The 25,273-nt window shown below is 44.7% G+C and overlaps 1 protein-coding gene across 1 annotated transcript in view; it reads left to right on the forward strand.

The window, feature by feature from the left end:
- LOC135207267 (cytochrome b5-like) overlaps nt 1-25,273 on the forward strand; it is a 76,851-nt gene that overhangs the window by 34,515 nt on the left and 17,063 nt on the right. Inside the window, exons 2-3 of the mRNA XM_064238922.1 lie at nt 3,876-4,004; nt 12,468-12,535. Coding sequence (XP_064094992.1) covers nt 3,876-4,004; nt 12,468-12,535 — 197 coding nt within the window. The remainder of the gene's footprint in view (nt 1-3,875; nt 4,005-12,467; nt 12,536-25,273) is intronic.

Raw genomic sequence — 25,273 nt, forward strand, 5'->3', positions numbered from 1 at the left:
CGATCGTAAGCTGCTGCTGTCACTGTCCTCTCCGCCAGTCCAACTCCAAACGAGGCAGTACCAGCTCGTTCGCTGTCATGCGCGGTAGTTTACTCTCTCTCTCCTGCGGGATTGACTGACTAACCGTATCTCTGTGCTGGCATTGTTACGTCTCTCTCTCTCCTGCGGGAATTTGACTGACTAACGTATCTCTGCCCTACAATCACGGACTTTAGCCTAAGATTGAGGGGATTTCTTACATGAATGAATAAACATTGCATTCGTTTTGCCTTACTATGTTCTCAGAGATATCGCTTACTCCTTTCGGTGCTCGTTACCGCACGGTATAGGACTACGAGTCTACCGCAACATTTCACTATTATATGCTCTCCTGCTTAGGCAAAGCGCAGCCTTTTTATGTTTAGGGAAGTAAACATACTGTGGGAGGGAATGGATGAGCTTGCTGGGGACCATTTCCTTCTAAAGAAGTTTGTTTTCCCTGAATAGACTGCAATTCAGACCTCTACAGTTTTTTCCTACCGGGAAACTGAAATTTTATTAAAGATCTAGGAATTATTCTGAACATCTCTCGGTGCGTTAAGTATCACTTGAGGTGATAGAAAGAAGGTGCCGGACATCTGGAGAGGGTTTCAGATGTCCTGGATCATAATCTGAAAGAAGTGGAAGCAATTCTGTCGTCCCTCCAGTCCTGGAAACGAGTTTTTTGGAACCGTGGTCCAATATCAACTCTGATCTTCCACAGCTCTCTCATATCTTAGGAAGTATCTTCTCTCGGTCCCTGTTCGGGTTTACGAGAAAGAGCCTATTATAACAACAGGCGTAGAATGTAACTATCCTCTAGAGGTTCGTTACAGGATTGCAAAAGTCCGTACGAATCGTCTCGATCGACGGCAGCAACTACTGACTTCCTGAGTGGAATCTTTCTTTAGAAGTATGTTGAGAGTTATGGAGACTTTAGGGACGTCCTTTCATACATCTCTTCGCTATGATATTGAACAGGGATGGATGTTTAGTCTCTTTTCTCCTTTTTCAAACGCTTAGGAAATGTAATAAGATGATTTATACCATCACAGGGGAGCGACAATGACGCTAATCGCCCCATGTTGGCCTTCAAGATCCTAGATTCACAGAGGTCATGTCCTTCCAAGGACCTTTTGTTCCGAAGAGGAGTCGGTCAACTTTAACCACGAAAAGGTAACCTATGAAACCTCTCCGCTCCTGAGTTCTGACTAACGTTTCAGGACTATCGGAGATTTGTTGACAGCATAAGATTGGCCAGTCTTCCCTTTCTGTTTGAAGAATGGGATAAGCTGGCAGTCACAACTATTAAAGAATACGCAAATATGTTGTTGACGGCCTTTGGGCTCAGAGATTTGCTTCTGTCCAACAAACAAAGCCCTTCACGATCTTTTGAGTTCTGTGGAATCTCGAAACTTCTCCGCTCACCATCTGCTTTTTTCGTCCTCACCTGTTTTTCTCGGAGTTCAGACACTCGTGCGAGATCAGGAGACGGCATAGTAGCCCTGAGTTTCTTGTTGACGAAGTCGGTTGCGTTTACACACCCCCGATGATCGTTTAACATGAGACCAGGTTGGGACTGTCAGGCATTCGTCCTTCGGGACTGAATCGCCTTTTTGCTCCTCGCTCCTTTCTCCTGGCACCAGAAGCTCGAGTCAGGAGTGGCTCAGGAGTTGATTCGCTAACGACGTTGGGTTGCGTTCATACCCCAAGGTTTGCTTAGCTTGAATCGCCCAGGCAGTCCAGACACTCATCCTTCAGCGAAGAATAGTGCCTTATGGTCTTCAGGGTACAGCCTTGCTGTCCTTGATTCGTCTGACTGGTCAACTGGTCGGTCACCTGACTTTAGTACAGACTGACTGCATGTCCAGATCGAAGCTTTCAATATGGAACTTAGACATAGTCTGAAGTTCTTGATGTCAAAGCATTCGAACATCTCCTACCTGTTAACTTCTTGCACGTGATCAGGAAGGCCTTTTTCTAACCACCCTAGATACGACAAAAAGAGGGTTAGTGAGGTTTTCAGCCATCGTCAGAAGTTTGGCATTAGAGAACACAAGGCGGTGCGTTCTCTAAGCCTTCCGTTGTGGCCTAAGAATGGAAACCCGTCTTGTTCTTGGGCCAGGAGCTTGGAATCAAGGATGGCACAAGTTATTGGGCAGGAGCCAGAGAGAGTCCTGTGCCCTGTCAGGTCTCTTAAAGTTTTATCTACATAAAACTCAAGAAAGTCGAAGTCGTACGACAATCTGCAGTGTTCCGAAAAGACAGACTTGCCCATATCGAAGAACACCCTGGCTTTATTGTTTAAGGAGTTCTTTCAAAAAAAGCTCCTTCATTGTGTTGGCACAAAGATTTGAAATCTTTTGATTTGAATGCTCACGAGGTGAGGGCGCGGCCTCGGAAGCATTTCAACAGGAGCATGGCACTCAGCAACATCCTGAGTACCATGTTTTGAGCGAATCAACTCTGTGTTCAATTCACACTCCCTGCGAGATGTGAAGATGGCATATGAGATCTGCTGCTCGCTAGGGCCATACGTGTCTGCAGACACAATCTTGGGGGCAAGTAGTACCACTCATCCTATCCTGTAGAAAATGGTTAGGAAGAGCTCTTAATTTAGTAGTTGAGTCGCCGACAACGGTGACTTCTTAACTCTTAAGCCTTAGTTAACACTTAACTTTGGCTAGGTTGGTCAGGTGGTGATATATATTTTTGTTATATATATATTTATTTTACTTCTTAGCCCTCATGGTATGGTCAATATGGTCTAGTCACGTCGTGGTCTCGCCCCTGTTGACAGATCATCTGGAGTGCACCAGCTATATAGGTCTCTACCTTGCTGGCAACTCTAGTAGCACAAGACAGACTTACGTGGCAATAACCACGAAGCCAGCAATGCTAACAGGTGGAACCAAGATGTAAATCATCTGCATGCATTTGTTTCCCAAAATCCTTCTATTCTGTCCCTTCCCACCTCCAACGGTGGGATTCAGCTATATATATATCTGACAGGTAAGTTTCATGAACAAAATGATATTGTTATGATACAATAAAGTTTGTTCATACTTACCGTGGCAGATATATATAATTAAGTACCCTCCCACCCCCATCCCTCAGGGGACAGTGGAAATAAAAATTATGAATAGAAAAATGGGAATGGTTCCTGATACCCGCCTCCCAGCGGCGGGAATGGGTACTAACCACCTGGCTGACCACTGTGTGTGCCGGAAGTTTTTGAATTTCTGTCGGACTTCAGAAAATACAGCTATATATATATCTGCCAGGTAAGTATGAACAAACTTTATTGTATCATAACAATATCATTTTTCCTAACTATACAAACCTGAGGTCCTTTTACATATAGTCCCACCTCATGCCACCCCTCACTCTGCGTTTTTTTTGCCTGGGCCTAAAGCAAAAGTGATTCTTCACCTCCCAGTCGCGCGGCACGCGGACTGTCGGACAAGCAGTTAACTACCGAACTCCCTTGTTCGAAGCTTACGGCCGTCCAGCTACCGCTAGTTACCTTCCTATTGTAAAAGGACCTCAGGTTTGTATAGTTAGGAAAAATGCAATTTTGGACAAATTGTAATTTTTTGTTAATATTTTTGGGTGCCTGGAATGCATTAATTCTACTATTTACATTCCTTATGGAAATTATTGTTTCGGATTTCATACATTTTGGACTTTGTCAGACGTTCTGGAACAGATTATGTACAAAAACCTAGGTTCCACTGTATTTAGAGAGGTTATGATAGAGAAAACTTATTACATATATTACATTTTTGTTAATATTTTATTTGAAAATAAACCAGATTGATTTTTTAATAATTTTTGTTATGTATTTTCTTATTCAGCATCCTGGAGGTGAAGAGGTTTTGCTGGAGCAGGCAGGCGGAAATACAACTGAAGCTTTTGAAGATGTTGGCCATTCAACAGATGCACGAACTATGATGGCAGACTATTATGTTGGTGAAGTTTGTGAGGTAAAGTTTTCATGTGTATATACTACAATGATTTGATACCCTATTTTGTATTGGTCTGCAATCCTTGTAGCATTCAGCTTGGCTTGTGATAGCTTAATAATAATATGTATGTAGACCCTCTGTTCCAAAGTGTCCTGTCAAAAAGAATGGCTGCTTCATCCAAGTTAGTTTTGTATTGAATCTTCTCAGTTTTCCATGTTCTTTTCTCTTATACATTAATATTTGGACAATAATTGGCCAATGCTTGTTCCAGACCCCCCACAAATACTTAAAAACCCTCTAAAAATGCTTAGAACTGCCTATTTTGATAGTTCAAACAAGAAAAACCTTCTAAAAAGCTTATACCTGACTATTTTAGTTTAATCACAAAAAGTGTATTTAGTCATGAAATTCACATGAAAATACATTATTCAGTGAATGTTTATTAGTGAAAAGTACCACAAACCCAGGAATCTTGTGAACATGAATACGGTCATTCACTGTACAGCGGTTTTTATTCTTAATAGAAGAGAAGGTATTAAATACTGCAGGGGTGTAAACCCTTAGTATATAACTGTAGTTTTCTGGCAGATGAATTCTGGAGTCACGCTTAACTGCTTAAAAGAGGCTTTACAACACATCACCAACTTTGAAATTCAAGAACGAAATCCATTAATGTAAACAGATCAGAATTATTGTTACGAACAAACCAAAGTCTTACTGGAAATGGGCTCATTTCTGGTGGCCCAGCACTGTCTGACCCTAACTCTATTCAAATGCTAATAGTGTACAGTGAACGCCCGTATTTGCAGACTCGCATATTAGCGGATTCCATTATGGCGTTATTCGCAGTATTTTTCCATGAGAAATATCCACAATTTTTTTTTTTTATCAATTTCATCATAAAATAGACTTTTTGTGATAAAACTATAAAAAAAAACAGATCTAAACATTTTAGCTGGGTTTTTCTTGAGTTAACTAACAGAATAGGCAGTTTTAAGTGTTTTTATGGGGGTCTCAACTATTCGTGGATTCTGGCTATTTGGCGGGGGGGGGGGGGGGGGGGGGGGGGGGGGGGGGGGGGGGGGGGGGGGGTGGAGGTTTTCTGGTATGCATCCCCTGCGAATAGGGGGTGTCTACTGTATTTCTAAAAGTATTGACGATAAAAGAGAAACTTTTTCATCAAATAATACCTTATATCTTTAAATTTCATCCCATATGAGATTTATTTGTACTGTAAAGTATTATTTCACATTTAAATGATGTTAACCTTTTCATGGTTTAACATGAAGCTTCATGAGCTATTGCCTTTAGGATTCTCTGCTGGTAGAGTAACAATGAATCCAAAACTTTTTTCCCATAAATAATTATTATGTAGTATATCTAATTTCTAATTTATAATACCTTTGATAAATGCAGTGATATAAATCTCAAGTAAAAATTAGTAAAATTTGTATGGCCAGCATATTTTTACATTGGTATCTATTCAACTTTTTACAGAAAAGGGGACAAAGTACATGTATGAGTGTAAAATATTAGCACAGGGAGTTGTTGTTATGTATTACAGTTACATACATATATCTGGTAAAAAGTGACCAGTAGAATCTGTGTAAGTAACTAGGCTTTTAAAATTTTCAATTTGTTCATGAAACTTACCTGTCAGATATATATATAGCTGTATTTTCTGAAGTCCGACAGAAATTCAAAAACTTCCGGCACACACAGTGGTCGGCCAGGTGGTTAGTACCCATTCCCGCCGCTGGGAGGCGGGTATCAGGAACCAGTCCCATTTTCTATTCATAATTTTTCTGTCGCCGGTGCTGGAAACACCTGTTTTCAGTACCTCCGTCTTAGGATTTTGGAAACTTCATGGCCGCTAAATATCCTAATTGTCTTTTGATTTATTGACTTGGATTTGTGGCTAGGCATACGCTATCTTAAATTGTTTTGAATATGATTCATTTTGTTGTATATCCTGAATCCTAGTTAGGCTAGTTTCAGAGGGTGTGTCTGCTAAGATAGGGTGTGGCTACCGAAAGCTTCGTAGTTCCGCACTCGATATGCACGAGGGCTATGTGTCTTGCTTCTTTGTTGAGATTTGTCATTGAATAAGGAGTGTGAGACTTTGTCTAATTCCATAAGGAAGACGTATGATTCATATGTACGCAATTAATCAGTAAACAAAGTCAGGGTAGGCTAACCTACCTGTAGACTATTTTGCCTAACCCTGTAGTATGGCCTACGGGCTATAAATATGTCTCGTGAGGTAATGCCCTTTACGTTATGATTCATCTGTATCTTGGAATCTAAGGTGCTCGCTCTCCTATCATTGTGGTGAAAAGTGCTACTTCTGTAGTTGTTACTCCTAACCCTGTAATGTTGCCTTCGGGCCCTAAACAGTTTCTGTAGAGGGTATTTGACCTTTCTCTGATACTCTATCGATTCGTAACTTAGAATCGAAAGTGCTGGCTTTGGAGAGCAAAAGTGAAGTGGCTAAGTGCAGTGACAGTGCCCCTTGTGTAGTGGAGGGTGCGTCAGATCGGCCTTATTTCGCCTCTAGGCCGGGACCTCTGCTTGACTCCCAGGAACAGGGAGAGAAGCATGTCGAAAGCCGAAGGAGGGTTACGAGGAAACTCCCACCGATCTGACGTGCCTTCGGCAGACCTGAAGTTACTCCCAGGCTGCCAAAGTGCGTGCACGAATCCTGAAGGATTGCTTCTCGTCCTCCGAAGCGTCCTCCCTGCGCAGGGTTTGGAGCTTTCGGAAGGACTCGCGCCCTCTAAATAGAAGCTTTATAGAAGAGGACGTTTCACGTCCTCTCTCTCTCTCTCGTCATGCGTTGCAGTGAGAAGTAAGAAGGCGAACGTCGCCTGAACTCGTGTACGTCTTTCCACCGAGAAAAGGGAAAGCAAGTCATATTAGCAGGACGCTTTTGAGCGCGGACGTCCTAGCTTGTTTGCTGTGAGAATAAGAAGGCGTTCCCCCCTCGCCCCGCGTATTCTCACACGATCAACCCTTCACCTGAGACTGCTTCGTGCAGTCGGTTTTCTCTCCGAGATGTCTAATGTCTTCCCTGAAGGCAGTTTCGCTTGCATTGACGCCTGTCAGGAGCGTGACGCTTTTCTGCACGCTTTTTTTTGACGCTCGGCTTGGACGGACGTTCGGATGGACGCCAGGCGCGCCGCGCGGGTGCACGCCAAGCGCACACCAGTAGACGCCGAGGCCGAGCGCACGCCAGTGGATACCGGAGCGCGAGCGGCGCGCCGAGAGTGCTCGCTGCTCGCCAGTGGACGCCGAGCGGGCGCGCCGAGAGTGCTCGCTGCTCGCCAATGGACGCCGAGCGTGCTCGCTGCTAGTCAGTGGACGCCGAGCGCACAGCCAGGGTGTGTCGCCTGGCTGAACGTTTCTGTTGAAGTCTTCAAGCTGATTTGGGCCTAAAGATTTTTTCACCTAACTTCGGTGATCCCTTCTACATAGCCTGCGAAGAATGTGAAAGTAAGCAGTGCTTCGGAGGAAGCTTAAAGTGAAAAGGCAACTTCGTTTTCAAAACCCAGCAAGGCCACGGGTTTCGCTGAATTATAGAGGTCTTTGTCAGTAATATTGCTTTTCGTAAAGTCCAGGATTGGATGGAGTTATGGAAAGCTCAAGGAAAGATCTCTTTTGCTCTAACCGCAGTCAAGACTTTGCGGTAAGGCAGCTATGGGTTATGTAAAAGCTCGACGTCCTGCACGTCAGGACTCTCGGCAACGTTCAGTAGGATTCTTGCAAAGGCACTCATCAAAAGGAGGAAAGCGCAAGACAGGACTTCCTTTGCCATACTGCCAATAAATTTTGATACGGAGAGGAAGCTGGTTGGAGAGTTTCTTCCTCTTCCCAGGATAATTTTGCAAGCTTTTAGCCCATCTGAAAGGGCTTTTCAGATGATAGATTTTGTTAGTTCCTAGTCGGGACTTACGCTGCCGAATTGAACATCGTCGTTCTACCTGTCGTAAGCCGTCTCTTAACAGGATTCTTGCCCCTTCCTCGTTTGAGACGGGAATCGAAAATAAAATGCTCGACTTCCTGGATTACGTTTTGTCAATTCAGTGAATTTCCCCCATTGACAATATACTATCGTTTTGTCAAGTAAGTGGGTATCCCCTCATTGACAAATTATCTCTTTGTCCCGTAAATGGGTTAGTTCTCATTGACAAACTTCTCATTAACTTTATATTGCGTAAGCGGATAAGCTCTTATTGACAAGATTCGGAAGAGCTCTCATTCATCATTCGCAGACTCGTACAAGAAATAGACTTGTGGACTACGTCAATGAACGCTTATGTCCAATAACATAAGAAGCTTGAGCTGTCCGCTTCAATTCTCTTGAGTTTTGTTTATGAAACTTGCCTGTCAGATATGTATGTAGCTGTATTTCCGAATTCAGCTATAGTATATATGTCTGCCAGGTAAGTATGAAAAAACAATTTATTGCAATATAATATCATATTTTGCCTTGCGTTATTTTACTACTGGTTGGCTCAAGTCATATACGCTTGCTGTAGTTACCTCTTCGGATGGCAACCGAGAGGTCTATTGTCTATTAACTTTAAGGACATTTAATCGTTACTCCCTGCAGCCTTCCAGGAGTTTCCGATTTATCTTTTACCGTTGTATGGTAGTGTTATGACGACACCAAACACATCTATATATTTAGCGTTTTCTGTTTCGCTTAAATATACCAGCTTGAGAGTCTCTTTATGCTAAAAAATTACGGACCTATTTCTTCGTAGAATAGGGTAGCTGGCAACCTAGGCATAAAGTTAAGAGACGACGATCGTAAGCTGCTGCTGTCACTGTCCTCTCGCCAGTCCAAACGAGGCAGTACCAGCTCGTTCGCTGTCATGCCGCTGTAGGTTACGTCTCTCTCTCCTGCTGGGATTGACTGACTAACCGTATCTCTGTGCTGGCAGTTACGTCTCTCTCTCTCCTGCGGGATTGACTGACTAACTGTATCTCTGCCCTACAATCACGGACTTTAGCCTAAGATTGAGGGGATTTCTTACATGAATGAATAAACATTGCATTCGTTTTGCCTTACTATGTTCTCAGAGATATCGCTTACTCCTTTCGGTGCTCGTTACCGCACGGTATAGGACTACGAGTCTACCGCAACATTTCACTATTATATGCTCTCCTGCTTAGGCAAAGCGCAGCCTTTTTAGGGAAGTAAACATACTGTGTGAGGGAATGGATGAGCTTGCTGGGGACCATTTCCTTCCTAAAGAAGTTTGTTTCCTGAATAGACTGCAATTCAGACCTCTACAGTTTTTTTCCTACCTCGGGAAACTGAAATTTTATTAAAAGATCTAGGAATGATTCTGAACATCTCTCGGTGCGTTAAGTATCACTTGAGGTGATAGAAAGAAGGTGCCGGACATCTGGAGAGGGTTTCAGATGTCCTGGATCATAATCTGAAAGAAGTGGAAGCAATTCTGTCGTCCCTCCAGTCCTGGAAACGAGTTTTTGGAACCAGTGGTCCATATCAACTCTGATCTTCCACAGCTCTCTCATATCTTAGGAAGTATCTTCTCTCGGTCCCTGTTCGGGTTTAAGAGAAAGAGCCTATTATAACAACAGACGTAGAAGTAACGATCCTCTAAGAGGTTCGTTACAGGATTGCAAAAGTCCGTACGAATCGTCTCGATCGACGGCAGCAGCTACTGACTTCCGAGTGGAATCTTTCTTTAGAAGTATGTTGAGAGTATGGAGACTTTAGGGACGTCCTTTCATACATCTCTTCGCTATGATATTGAACAGGGATGGATGTTTTAGTCTTTTTTCCCCTTTTTCAACCGCTTAGGAAATGTAATAAGATGATTTATACCATCACAGGGAGCGAACAATGACGCTAATCGCCCCATGTTGGCCTTCAAGATCCTAGATTCACAGAGGTCACGTCCTTCCAAGGACCGTTTCCGAGAGAGTCGGTCTACTTTAACACGAAAGGTACCTATAACCTCTCCGCTCTGAGTCTGACTACGTTCAGACTATCGAGATGTTGACAGCATAAGATTGCCGTCTTCCCTTTTCCTTGTTTGAAGAATGGGATAAGCTGGCAATCACAACTATTAAAGAATACGCAAATATGTTGTTGACGGCCTTTGGGCTCAGAGATTTGCTTCTGTCAAACAACAAAGCCCTTCACGATCTTTGAGTTCTGTGGAATCTCGAAACTCGCTCACCATCTACTTTTTGTCTCACCTGTTTTCTCGGAGTCAGACACTCGTGCGAGATCAGGAGACACATAGTAGCCCTGAGTTTCTTGTTGACGAAGTCGGTTGCGTTTACACACCCCGATGATCGTTTAACATGAGACCAGGTTGGACTGTCAGGCATTCGTCCTTCGGGACTGAATCGCCTTTTTGCTCCTCGCTCCTTTCTCCTTGCACCAGAAGCTCGAGTCAGGAGTGGCTCAGGAGTTGATTCGCTAACGACGTTGGTTGCGTTCATACCACAAGGTTTGCTTAGCTTGAATCGCCCAGGCAGTCCAGACACTCATCCTTCAGCGAAGAATAGTGCCTTATGGTCTTCAGGGTACAGCCTTGCTGTCCTTGATGCGTCTGACTGGTCAACTGTGTCGGTCACCTGACTTTTAGTACAGACTGACTGACTGTGCATGTCCAGATCGAAGCTTTCAATATGGAACTTAGACATAGTCTGAAGTTCTTGATGTCAAAGCATTCGAACATCTCCTACCTGTTAACTTCTTGCACGTGATCAGGAAGGCCCTTTTCTAACCACCCTAGATACGACAAAGAGGGTTAGTGAGGTTTTCAGCCATCGTCAGAAGTTTTGGCATTAGAGAACACAAGGCGGTGCGTTCTCTAAGCCTTCCGTTGTGGCCTAAGAATGGAAACCCGTCTTGTTCTTGGGCCAGGAGCTTGGAATCAAGGATGGCACAAGTTATTGGGCAGGAGCCAGAGAGAGTCCTGTGCCCTGTCAGGTCTCTCAAGTTTTATCTACATAAAACTCAAGAAAGTCGAAGTCGTACGGACAATCTGCAGTGTTCCGAAAAGACCAGACTTGCCCATATCGAAGAACACCCTGGCTTTATTGTTAAGGAGTTCTTTCAAAAAAGCTCCTTCATTGTGTTGGCACAAAGATTTGAAATCTTTTGATTTGAATGCTCACGAGGTGAGGGCGCGCCTCGGAAGGCAGTTCAACAGAGCATGGCACTCAGCAACATCCTGAGTACCATGTTTTAGCGAAGCAAACTCTGTGTTCAATTCACACTCCCTGCGAGATGTGAAGATGACATATGAGATCTGCTGCTCGCTAGGGCCATACGTGTCTGCAGACACAATCTTGGGGGCAAGTAGTACCCACTCATCCTATCCTGTAGAAAATGGTTAGGAAGAGCTCTTAATTTAGTAGTTGAGTCGCCGACAACGGTGACTTCTTAACTCTTAAGCCTTAGTTAACACACCTTAACTTTGGCTAGGTTGGTCAGGTGGTGATATATATTTTTATATATATTTATTTTACTTCTTAGCCCTCATGGTATGGTCAATATGGTCTAGTCACGTCGTGGTCTCGCCCCTGTTGACAGATCATCTGGAGTGCACCAGCTATATAGGTCTCTACCTCGCTGGCAACTCTAGTAGCACAAGCAGACTTACGTGGCAATAACCACGAAGCCAGCAATGCTAACAGGTGGAACCAAGATGTAAATCATCTGCATGCATTTGTTTCCCAAAATCCTTCTATTCTGTCCCTTCCCACCTCCAACGGTGGGATTCAGCTATATATATATCTGACAGGTAAGTTTCATGAACAAAATGATATTGTTATGATACAATAAAGTTTGTTCATACTTACCTGGCAGATATATATAATTAAGTACCCACCCACCTCCCCTCAGGGGACAGTGGAAATAAAAATTATGAATAGAAAATGGGACTGGTTCCTGATACCCGCCTCCCAGCGGCGGGAATGGGTACTAACCACCTGGCCGACCACTGTGTGTGCCGGAAGTTTTTGAATTTCTGTCGGACTTCAGAAAATACAGCTATATATATATCTGCCAGGTAAGTATGAACAAACTTTATTGTATCATAACAATATCATATTATAAAATATCCCTTGAATGTTCTTATAGTAAACAAGAACATTTTTTTGGGTGGGGCATTTTAACTGCCATTCATTTTGATTTACCTCCTTCCATGGAATGCCAATTTTTTGTTAGTGAATGTTATAAAAATTGAAACAAGGGTGACTTGAACCAGATTGGCATTTAGACAGTAAGAGGACTAAACTGACTAGAGGGGACATGACACTTTCCCATCTTAAATCCATGAAGCCAAAACTTGACACAAAAACTTGTATAATGATAATTTGTGCCAAATATAAACTATTTCATCACAAATGATGGTTTGAGATTTTGAAAAATTATTAAAGTTACTGATTGTTATTTCCTAACTTTTATTTTGTTTTAATTTTTTATAGGAAGATAAGCAACATACTAAGGACACGGGCCCAAAGAAATGGACATCAAGTGATTCTTCAAGCGAAAAGTAAGTTTTTTCTCTGCTACTTTTATCTCTGGGTCGTCATTCTCTCTAAGTCTTTTGGTCAGGTAATTAGTGACTAGTAACTAATATGTACCACCTCAAAGTAGAGCAAAATGTACAAGTACTAAAATTAACAGATTTTGAAAAGACAAAGGATAGCAAAGGTGTGGATGGCCAGAGACAAAAAACAGAAACAGCAAGGACTCTTGATGGACTGTATAAGCATGGGGAAAAGATGTAATGAAATTACCCATCCATCCTAATGTTTGCTTTTTTGCACAGAATTTAATCATTGAAGATTACTTGGTCACTAAATACAATGAATGTGGTGCGTGTACAGTTCCCTCCAGGAATTTTGGTACACAATGTATGGCTATTGGTAAGCCATACTGGGATACATATTATGGTAATACTGCAGTGGGCAGTTACAGTTTATCTGAGGCTATTTTGTTTTGTTACAAAGAGCTTGATTGGCTGGAAGTATCTCAGTGACAGTTTGTTTTCATCAATTTTGTCTAGTATATCCAATGTTTTAACAAGTATATACGTAATATAGTAATAATAAAGTTTTATTATGAGAATATTGATATTATGAGCTTCAAAGGAAAATACACATTACTAAATTTAGGATAACAACAATCCCTGTAAAAAACTTATTTATTCCAAATCATACATCATCACCGTTACTTTCTTGTAGGGTGAACGTCTAGTCTATTCTAACAAAATTGTAGGACAGTTCTTGGCATTTCAGGAACAGTCTCTTTCATAAGTCGTAACATTTTTAATGCTTTAAACTCCAGAGTTACTGCTTAGTGGAGCTACATGACTAGATCTAGTGGAGTGGGATGTTGTCCCTTTCTAGATATATGTATATAAGAGCTAAACTTAATATACAAATGTAACTTCTAAAAGTATGCTACAGCCAGTGAAAGTCTCTAAAGACCTTCAGAAGACATTACATTAGTCAAACTTCAAATTCCTAACAGTTGTCTGTAAAGTTTTCCGACCAAAAAAACTCAAAGGTTAAAAAAATATACATGAGGAATGAATGCTGTGATGTTAAATTGCGTATTCAATCACTATGTACGTATTGTACTCTCTTGACTCAACTCAGGAAAAATGAAGTTGCTTGCTTTGCTAAGCCATAGAAGTAGAACAATATCTAGTTGTTGAAATCACCCGAAACCACACTTATATACATCAATTGAATGAATATGGGGGCGTGGGTGTCCTCGGACTTCGTAGATTTCTAGTACAGTGGTACCTCGAGATACGAAATTAATCTGTTCCGAGGCGGCTCGTATCATGAGTTTTTCGTATCTTGAACCGCATTTTACATGTAAAATGGCTAATCCATTCCAAGCCCTCCAAAAACACCCCAGTAAATTTCATAATAAAGCTAAATTGACCTATAAACAATGAAATACTACAACAATTTGGACCATTCAATACCTAACTTAATATGTAATAGTAGTACTAATATGTATGTACCTGTAAATAAAGTGTATTAGTGTACATGGTATACAAGAAATACTGTATGTACATACGTACGCATGTAGTAAAATGTGGAAGCTTACCGTTCGAGTGAGGCTATCTCCGAAAGTAGCGACAGAGGAGGAGGACAAATGGCAGAAAACTTCTTATAGTACGTACTTAACTTTACGAAACACAAAAAAATGTCAGGAAAACATAAACTAAACACATTAACAAAACTGTAACACTTAACTTTACAAAAAACTTAAAATTAATTTTTTTTTTCTTTGATTTTATATTTTTTTTTTTTTTTTTACTTTTTTATACTTACATTTTTTTTATACAAAATTTCAACTTTACCACTTTCAACTCTCTGTTTTTTCATAGTATCACTTGGTTCCTCCTTTTTGCTTACTCCTACTAGAGGCTTCTGCTTGCTTTTGAACTGTGCAAGCATACAACCTGTGTAAGCCTCTTCGGGGTGTCTCTTTTCTACGAATGATTGCACCTTATGAAAAGCAGCTAGAGCATCCTTAATTTCTGCCGTTGTCATAGAGTCATCGTCCACCTCCTCGCTGCAGCTAGAGAACTCTTCTTGAACGACGTTATGTTGCATGGCCTCCAACTCCTTCAGGTCATCCATCGTAAGCTCCTCTTGGTGCACCTCGAGAAGGTCATTGATGTCGTCCTCGTCGACGACCAGCCCCATGGACTTGCCGAGTGCAACGATCCCGTCAAGATCTGGTTGCGAAACAGTTTCAGGATCGTCAACTGTTCCTGAATCTGTAGCACCAGCTTCGCCCACGTCGAATCCCTCGAATTCTTGGACGGATACGACATTAGGCCAGAGTTTCCTCCACGAGGAATTCAAGGTTCACCTCGAAACCTCCTGCCAAGCTTGGTCGATGAGTCGGATGTATATCACAACATCAAAATCCTCCTTCCAAATTCACGCAAGGTGTGGTTTGTGGTATCGATGATGTCGAAACATCTCTTGAAAAGATGTTTTGGATACAGCTTCTTGAAGTTTGATATCACTTGCTGGTCCATGGGCTGGAGGAGAGGGGTGGTGTTAGGCGGAAGATAAAGAACCTTGATTAACGAATACTCTGCTAGGATATCTTCCTCGAGGCCAGGAGGGTGAGCAGGGCCATTGTCCAACACCAGCAGACATTTCAGAGGGAGGCGCTTTTCTTCCAAGAATTTCTTCACTGTTGGGCCGAAACACAGATTTACCCACTCGGTGAACAAAAGTCTCGTTACCCAGGCTTTCGCATTAGCCCTCCACATCACTGGAAGCTTCTCCTTAAGCACTTTGTGGGCCTTGAAGGCTCGAGGAGTCTCTGAATGATACAAAAGTAGGGACTTCACCTTGTAATCCCCACTGGTGTTCGAACAAAGTGCGAGCGTAAGCCTGTCTTTCATAGGCTTATGCCCGGGTAGCTTCTTCTCTTCCTGCGTGATGTACTTCCGACGAGGCATTTTTTTCCAAAAAAGGCCAGTCTCATCACAGTTGAAGACTTGCTGAGAATTGTAGCCTTCTTTGAGAGAGTCATCTCGTTGAATGTCTTGATAAAGGCTTTGGCCGCTTTCGTGTCCGAGCTGGTCGCCTCCCCATGCCGCACCACTGTATGGATGCCAGTCCGTTTACGAAATTTTTCGAACCACCCATGAGAAGCCTTGAACTCTGGGGTTGGCGTTGATGTCCCTTCTCCTCCGTCGTCTTCGGCCTGGGCAATCAAAGCGATGAAAATAGCGCTGGCCTTATGGCAGATTGCCGTCTCCGTTATCGTATCGCCAGCAATTTCTTTGTCTTTTATCCAGACAAGAAGCAGCCTTTCCATCTCATCGTGCACGTGGGTCCTCTTGCTGAACAAAATAGTCACGCCCTTGGAAGGTGTAGCTGCTTTGATGACATCCTTCTGCTTGAGGATGGTGCCTATTGTCGATGAATTTCGGTCATATTCCTTGGCGATCACACTCAATCGCATACCAGCTTCATATTTTTTAATGATCTCCATCTTCGTCTCCAAACAAAGCATCCTCTTCTTTCCGTGAACTTTAACTTTCTTGGGACCCATGACTACATATATACTGTACATAATTATGTTATGTAGTATACGTATGTAGTAAAGTTCTCACACAACACAATAAAGTATACTACAATGAACTCCCTAACGAATTTACGTTAAAAAACGGAATCGTATAGAACGAACGAATTCCATGTGCTTACGATACCGATGATGCTACGAAGTGGCCAAAGAAGCACGCCGCTACGTAGATGCACGATGGGAGAGATGCTGACCAGTAGGAGAGAAGGATCTTACAGCGGTGACTAGCATCAGGAACCAATGGGAGAGCGGGAGGATGGTGGCGAGTGTACCCAGTTGGCGGCGTGTGAGTTTTAAAATTGTTATCGGTGGTCCGGGCGAATCTTGGACTTTACAGCAACAACCTTTTGTATCTTGAACAATTTTCGTATGTAGAGCCGCAAAGATCTTCGTATTTGCTTTTGTATCTCAATTTTTTCGTAAGTTGAGCCTTTCGTATCTCGTTCCTGCTATTCACTGGCGATCTTTTGAATATTTAATTTAAAAAAAAGGGGAGGGAGAGGGATTCAGTTTCCACTTTAATCGATAATATCACAGGTTTTATTCTATTGAACACATGACTTTAAGACCTATGGTAAGAGTTTCCAGATAACTGCTATTGACCTTGAAGTAAAAAGTAAGGAAAAAAATATTCTCTACACTATGGGAATCTAGTTGTAAGACAGCATTCTGTCTTGACCAAGGCCGCTTGCCCTCATTGCGATTTCTTCTTTCAATTTCATTATCATGATGGTTATCTTTGCTGGTAATTTCCTTCATGAAAGCAACAATAGAAACTATTTTGAAAAGTGAGTGGAAAAAAAAGATTGCTTCTATGCATGACGTGTCTTTCCTTTTGATGTAAAAAGAATAATGATAATATATTAATAACTTCGCCCAAGATAAAAGCTTACAGTAATGAAAGAATTCGTTTCCCAACATCATTCTTAGCCATCTGTAGGAATTGTTGACTTAGATTTTTTTTTTTAGACTTTGTAGATTTTTTTTTAGACTTTGTAATCTAGAGAAGGCCAATTATTTATTATATTAATAGCAGCTTGGTGGCCTAAGTTGTTTCATTCCCGCATTGTTTATGGTAGACCCGAGTCAAGGGGTCAGTGAAATCAATTTCCCATTAGAAATTCACTTTGTTCCGACACGGCATACAAACCTTCGGTCCTTTTACAATAGGAAGGTACTAGCGGCAGCTGGATAGGTCGTAAGCTTTCGAACAAGGGGTTCGGTAGTTAACTGCTTGTCCGACAGGCGCGCGCACGCGACTGGGAGGTAAACAAATCACTTTTGCTTTCGGCCTGCTGGCGTGTAAACGTGTATCATCGCTCTCTGCCCGCTTCATCGTCGTTGCTTTCGCATGGTTGTGTTTTTCTTTTTCTATTTATCTAGTGAAACTGAATTGTAAGTACAATCATTTCATATTTATTTCCATTGAATTCAATTGTGAATTAAAGGATCTTGGTTTCTCCACGCCCTCCGATTACCCGAGTGCCGGGACTGAAGGGCGTAAGTGCGGGAATTCATTTTCCCAGAAATGATCCTCGTATTGTGTATGCTCGGTGCCGAGGGCGGGAGAGCGCTCGCTCCGAGCTTATATTTTGGTTGAAAATGTGTAGATGAAAATCGTAAGTAAGTGCCCTTTTCATTTATATTTTTTTTGACCTGTATGCTTGTTGCCGAGCGAATGCGCTCGGCACGAAAACTTATTCTGTATGGAAGTGGAATCGCAAGTACAGTATTCTTTTTCATTTTCATATATTTATTTTGATTGTAGCAATACTCATTTTGGATCAGTTTCCGCTCTTACCCGGAAATTGATCCTTTCCCCTTTTTATTTGAATGAAGTGAAATTGCAAGTGCAGTTCTTTTTCATTTTCATATTTTATTGAGATTGCATTATTTACTTGGATCAATGTTTCCGCTATTTCCCGGGAATTGATCCTTCCCCTTTTTATTTTGTATGAAGTGAAATCGCAAGCGCAGTATTCTTTTTCATTTTTCATATATATTTTGATTGCATCAATTCATTATGGATCAAGTTTTCCGTTCATAATCGGGAATGGATCCTTTTTACCCTTGCGCTCGGTACCGAGGCGCAAATGCGCTCGCTCCGAGCCCTTATTCATTGTGAAGTGAATCGTAATGCAAGATTCTTTTCATGTTATTCCTTTTATTATTGATTGCATCAATATTTATTTTGGTTCAAGTTCCGCTCAGTCAGGGAATTGATCCTCTTGCCCTTGCATTCGGTGCCGAGGGGGGCACGATTGCTCTCGGGCTCTTATTATTATTGTTGGGTACATGGGTGCTGTGCGGGGGTGGGGAACGAGAATCCCTCCCCCCCCGCTAAGCTCCCACAGATAGCCCTTCCCTTTCGGGGGGGAGGTTATCTGGGTTTTCTCCTCCTCCCGACCCGTCCGTCGAGCGCGGGGAGGGCGCTCGGTGCCCGATGTACAATTGTATTCGGGGTCTTCCGCTCGTTCGTGTGGGGCTCACCCCCCCGCGCGAGGGGACTTCCCCCCACTAATCACTACTACTGTTATTTCCGCAGGTGCTATTGCCACGAGGGTGGACCTTGGTGAGGTATGGGCGTCCTTCGATTTGCAGGCGTGCCTAAGTGTCCAGGGGCGGCGGTTCTATGTCGGGGCCTGCTGCGGTCACCCATGGAGTGGTGACCACGACAACGATATCGACTCCAGGTGACGACGTCCCTCCTCACCTGTGTACTCGCCTCACGTGGTAACAGTCTTGCCTACAGCCGCTGTGAAGTGCCGTTCGCCGTACCGAGAGGGGGCGTGCCGCCGCCGCTCGTGGTTGCCGCGCTGCCGCGACCACACTTCCGCTGCCCTAGAGCTCGCCCCTGGACCTGCCGCCGGTACCAGGATGTTGCTGGCTGCTGCTCCACCTCCTGTGTTTCCGGTGCTGCCTGATGCAGTTGCTGCGCTGGCTGTCCCTGTCGTTGCTGCGCTGGCTGTCCCTGCCGATGCTGTGCTGGCTGTGCCTGCTGTTCCTGAGATGCCCATACCTGCTGACGTCGTCCCTGTTCGTGGTGGTACTACCCCAGACTTTGGTCTGTCTGTACAGGTGCGTCCGGGCCCTGTGGCTTCGGCTACAGCAGCCCCGGCTCCGCCCTGGATGGCAGATCTTACGTCTGTCCTGAGGAAGCTGATGAAGAAGAGGAGGAAGGTGTCGTCGTCATCGTCTTCATCTTCTTCATCGTCGTCGGCTGCCGCCTCTTCCCCTTCGACTTCTAAGGCTTCACAGCCGAGGAAGAAGAAGGTTGCCTCCTCCCTCTTAAGAAGTCTCCCTCGGGAGCTTCTCGGGACCCGTCTCACCTCGGTGGGACGGGAGGGTTCCTTCCGCTGGTCCTCCTGCTCCTCCGGGAGCGTGGGCCCTCTCTTCTTCCGCAAGGAAGAAGACTACGGGGACCAGAGGGGTACCGGCTAACACCGGTACTTCCCTCGCCTGGTGTCAGTGGTTCTGCCACTGCATCAGGGTCCGTCTCGGCCTCTCGTTCTCGCGTGTACCGAGTGTACGGTCGCCTACCAGCGACCATGCAGCCAGGAACCAGACCTCTGAGCCAATGCTCAGCGTTCAGGTTCACGGCACGGGTCGGAAGACTGGTGACAGCCGCTCACGCGACTCTCACCAGACCAGCTCTCGCTCTCGCGGCAACCAGCTGGCTACCCGGGATGACGTGAACGGTCAGACCGGCCCACGGGGCTAAGGCTGGGAAGAGTCCCCTCCCGTTCGCCGGTGCCAGCCAACGGCTGGAACCAGCGACGTGACGTGCCGTGAGGACAAGCACCGGTTCTCACTGTGACAGTGGAGCCTGCAGGTCGCCTGACCGTCGCTCTCACAGAGAGCGATCGGGTACGGCAACCAGCACCAGCTCTTCTGACACTCGAGATTGGGGCCGCTGTGCTCAGTCCAGCCGTTCTCCACAGCGAGACGGTTCGACCAGGCCTGCAGCTCGATCGCCACGCGGGTTGACGATCGCCTGCAGCCCTCCAAGCCTGCTGGTTCTGCCAGCGAGCGAGGAGGGGGGAGCGTCAGGTCTGCCTCTCCCGTACCTTCAACCTCCTTGGGTTACACCGGGAGGAGAGAGGTATTGAGGAGTATGTATCGTGAGGGGTGCGCCCCTCATGATCCCACCACGACGCCCTACTACCGCCAGGCACGGTTCTTGGACCGGCCAGGACGTATGCGCAAGTGGATGGAGAAGACCGAGAGGGCTGTCGCTGTTCCCCCTTCTTAGGAGGAAGGTTCTCGGAATATGCTCTTGTTCGAAGGGCTTAACGGCCCTACTCTGCAAGATGCTGTGACTTCCGAGATCCAGAGGAACTTTGCCGAGGTTATGGCGCTGATTCGTCAGCACAACGACCTCGGGGAAGGATCGCCGCTCCCACCAGCAGAGCCACGTCTCGGCTCGAGTCGTTTTGGGGCCCGAGAGGGAACCCAAATCGACGGTGGGTCTGCCGCGATCGGAGCTTGCCGACTGTGTTGAACCAGGTAGTCTCTCGTCTCCGGACAAGAAGGCTCTCTCAGTTCTGGCCGGTCGAACAAGCTACTTCACCTCCTCTACTGCGACAGAGGCGTTTCTACGTGTCTTCGGACACCGTATTTGAATACCCCTTCGGTCCTCCTGAGAGGTTTCGACTTCGACGAGGACTGGAATGAGTCGGAGGACGGTATCGGCTCTTTCCTGTCAGGTGTCGATCAGCCCCACCCAGACAACATTCACAGTGGCGGCAGACCTTACCTACAGTATGAGTTCGTAACCCTCCTCGGGGGAAAACGTTTTCTCCTGACGATACGTTTTCCCAGGCTCTGAGAGGCCAGCGCCGTAAGGCGATGGCTGCTCCTTTTCTTCTCCAACTGCTAGTTCCGCTGGGAAGGCGAGCCAGTATCCAATTCCTCCCCCATTCCCTCTCTCCTTACGGCTACGAGGGAAAGGGGAGGGATCCTACAGAGATTTCTCTGTAAGATTCCATGTTAGGGGCTGCGCTACCGGGGGGACCTTCGGGTCCTACCTGACGTAAGCCCCGGTCGTTGAGGAGGGATCCTGCCCCTGTCTCGATTTCTACGGGAATCGAGAGGACCACCAGCCGATATCGTTTGACGAATTCGGTGGGGGTTTCGCAGAGTGCTTAGAATTCTTCGGAATTTCTAGCGCACTCAGAGTGTTCGAGTTTTTTACGATCTCCAAACACTTAGGCGAGACCACGGTCCAAAGTGAGCGAGAATCCCCGATAATTGTTACACGATATCGGGAACCTTGCTTATGCTCGAATTCCTGTAATTTCTAGCATTTGGAAGAAGACTGCTGCTGAAAGAAGAGTATCTCACAGTAGGCGATTAACCTGGAATAGAGAAGAACGGACGGGAACTTCCAGTTTGGCTTGAACTATCGTCTTCGGTATTCTGTTCACCATTGAAGCTTTCCTTTGGGAAAGACTTCTCCTTCACTCTCTTGACTAGAGAACGAAGGCAGTCGATCTCCAATCCTTATTCTCATTCCTCGAGGGGAAAAGAATTTCGGATGGAGGTCGTTGTACAGAACCTACAAATATACTACGTATATTACCCTCGCGACATGATTCTTTTGACAGTTGAATTGTCCAGGGGGTAGGCGCATACCGTAGTTAACTCTACGGTTTGTGACCGAGACGAATTGTATCTTAATTGAACTGCAACTCGGGGTTGCCTGCAACCTCCCAGCAGTTATCAGTTTCGATTTTAGATACTTGGTTATTGTCATGACAACACCAAATCAGCTTTTGTATTTACGAAATCCGTTTCGTTTTAAATATAATTGCTGCGAGCGTATTCTTTAATGCTCGATGGTTCTAGCCAACGCATTATCCTTCGTGGAATAATGGATTACCTGGCAACTCAGGATGACAAGTCACCGAGAGCTACTGCGTATTGAACTGCCTGATAGCAGCTCAGTATCAGCTAGGTCTCGGAGATGCACGGTCGGTTACGTCTCTCTCTCCCCTGGTTTGATTGACTACCGAACCGTATCTCTGCCCAACAATCATGGACTTAGGTCTCTGATTAACGGGGATTCTCGCAATAATGAAGGACCATCTACTGCTGTGACGCTCGATTTTCATCGCCTTCGACATTGCGAGAATTTTCAACAGAGATATCTCTTGGACTCTTTCATCTTTCTGTTTACCGCACGGTAACAGAAGTCTGTACTAGTCCCCGCCCGTTTGTCTTCAAAATATCTCGTATTCGTAGGTGTGCAATTATTCATTGCTCGCCCGAATTAACAGATGTGTCAGAAGACATCGCCTACTCTCCGACCTGACAGCTCTACTTCCAAATGTTCAGCCCATGAGAAGCAGTTCTTCAGGCAGTATTTCCCTGTGTCTTCATTACTGAAAAGCGCTCCGCTTTCATTGTAGCACAGGTTCAGAATCTTGAGAATCCTTCTCTCGGTTCAGCTGTGAAGACGTAGGTTGCATTTTCTGTACACCTTCGTCTTCAACGACACATAGTGTTGTTTCTCCTTAGCTGAGAATCAACTATACTATGAGATATCTTGCCATCAGTGACCTCGGTCCTCTAGAAGGCAATTGACTTTCGCCTGTTGGGCACATGCCTTAAGAGAACTCTTCACCTCGCCTTCTGGCATCGGTGACGAACAAATTATTTGTTTAGTCTCTTGGCATAACCCTTTTAAGGCGAAGGTCACGTGACTTGCTCGGGTGCTTGGACAACTTGCCTCCTACTGAACGCAGTCAGTCGGCAGCTGTCAGAGCGCCCAAGTCTGTTACGAACTTCGCTGTGGACTTAGTTCGGTTGTTCCATAACAGTCTTTTCTTCGTCCTAACGGCTTGTCACAGTACCCATACCATCGCACACCCACCATTGAGTGTCGGTGTCCTATCCACGTACCGAGAAGAAGAACTTCACTGCTTGGGGATAGGAGAATGTGAGACACTTCGCTGCAGACGGATAGACCAGTATGGGTACAGGACATCACCGAAGTCGAGAAGAGGGATAGGTCATACGACCATTCCCTTCTTTTCCTCTGAGGTAATTGCATGACTTTTCCTGCGAAGTCAAGCATCCAGGGGATGGGGATTCGTGACGCTCGATTTCGTACGACTTCGTAGCGAAGACTCGAACCCTTCGGTTCCTGACGATCGGATTAGAGTCCTTCACAATCCCCTCCCTAATGGACTTCACCGCCTTCGATGCGAAGGAGATGCTGCTTTGTCCTGTGAAAGCGCGACCGCGCTTTTCTGAAGAAACTCGACATCCCAGGCTGAGTGTTTGAAGACTCTTCGTCAGCACCAAGATGACCTAGAAGTGCACTCCCTCGAGTTACACAAGAACTTCTCCGTGGCGCAGGTACTGAAGGCATGGGTCTGGTACAACCAGACAACTGGCACCTCCTTCTACCTTTTGGATATTGCCCACAGGTCCTTGGATCGTTTTCCTTGGGACCCGTGGTGCTGCTCAACACGTTGTGTAGCTAACCCAGACCCTAGCAGGCTGAACAGCATCGAGTCCTGGTGTGACTGTAAGAATAGATAAGTGAATGAGAGAGTGACTGGCTTCTCTTCCTATCTTTTTCTCCCCCTCTACCTGTGGGTAGAGGGATACGGTCATCACCTTGCTGGATAAGGACGAGATGCCGGTGAGCTACTCGACAGAGCCCCATCCTATCCCTTTCACTAGGGATGGGAGCGAATATCCACCACTTCCTCCTACAAGGGGCGGGAAGTGGATGCCAACAAGAGACAAACCATAACTTTATGTGGCCTCTTGCAAATAGGAACTTGTTCTTGTTTGCTGGTACGAAGAGATACGCTTGCCTCTCTCTTAGTACTTGGTCCAGAGGTCTGACCATTGATCCTGCGGTGCACACCCCGATCAATCGGACAGAGGCTTGGATCCCTCCCTCGCTCTTACGACCAGGGAGGCATTCCAAGGTTGGGCGAACACCAGTCTGTTCACAAAAGACTCAGATTCCTCCCACCAAGAAGTGAGTCTTCCTATTGTAAAAGGACCGAAGGTTTGTATGCCGTGTCAGAACAAATGACAATTTGTCCAAAATTGCATTTTTCCTAACTATACAAACCTGAGGTCCTTTTACACATAGTCCCACCTCATGCCACCCCTCACTCTGCAGTTTTTGCTTGGGCCAAAAGCAAAAGTGATTTGTTTACCTCCCAGTCGCGCGCGCGCCTGTCGGACAAGCAGTTAACTACCGAACCCCTTGTTCGAAAGCTTACGACCTATCCAGCTGCCGCTAGTACCTTCCTATTGTAAAAGGACCTCAGGTTTGTATAGTTAGGAAAAATGCAATTTTGGACAAATTGTCATTTGTTCCGACACGGCTCAATGACTTCATATTGTCCCAGCACCAGGCCTATAGCCTAAATTCCATAGCTCTGTCATACAATGTTATATGTCTACCATGATTAGATCCCCATCAACCTGACCAGTAGTATTAAAAAAATAAGTCCATCTGTTTTAGAACAACACCTTTTTAGTTTTCTCCTGACTGCCATTGTAAAATTCAGTTATTTGATTGTTGGCAACTATAAACAGGTTGAGAGAGTATATTATAGGCCCTTTACCTTTTTCATTGCATGACCTGATTTATAGTGCCTTCCCTGACCGTTCCAATGCATTTGTAGTTGGTAGAGACTAACAGCCACTTTCTGTTACTGACTTGAACCTCTGCAAGCAGCTGTTATGTCTCCTTTCGTCTTGTAGTCATCAATTAGTCACTTTTTACTTGCATCTTGTACCACTTCACTAATATCAAGCTTATTCTACTCTTTGCTAACCTATATGGTTCCCTTCTCATTATTCCTGTATCTGTTGATTTGGACCTTTTTCCATGACCGAGGGAGAAATAAATGAATTACGTAATGTAGTAACATTTTCTTTCGAAAATTTGCAACTATCCTGTAGTATATATGTTTGAATTATATTCATTAGTTTGGCTAATGTTCTGGATTTTGTAATTATGAGTTGAATGTCTTGAAGAGATCGCAGAGATAACAAATGCAGATCACATATTGCCAATACCTGTCAGTAGAGTTTCCTCTGTCTTTATGTTGAAATTTTTGTTCAGAGAGTAAGGTTATTTTGTTTTACCAACCTTCTGGAGGAACTTGGATCAAAAGGTGAC

This window comes from Macrobrachium nipponense, chromosome 32 (assembly GCF_015104395.2).
Source record: "Macrobrachium nipponense isolate FS-2020 chromosome 32, ASM1510439v2, whole genome shotgun sequence".
Lineage (NCBI taxonomy): Eukaryota > Metazoa > Arthropoda > Malacostraca > Decapoda > Palaemonidae > Macrobrachium > Macrobrachium nipponense.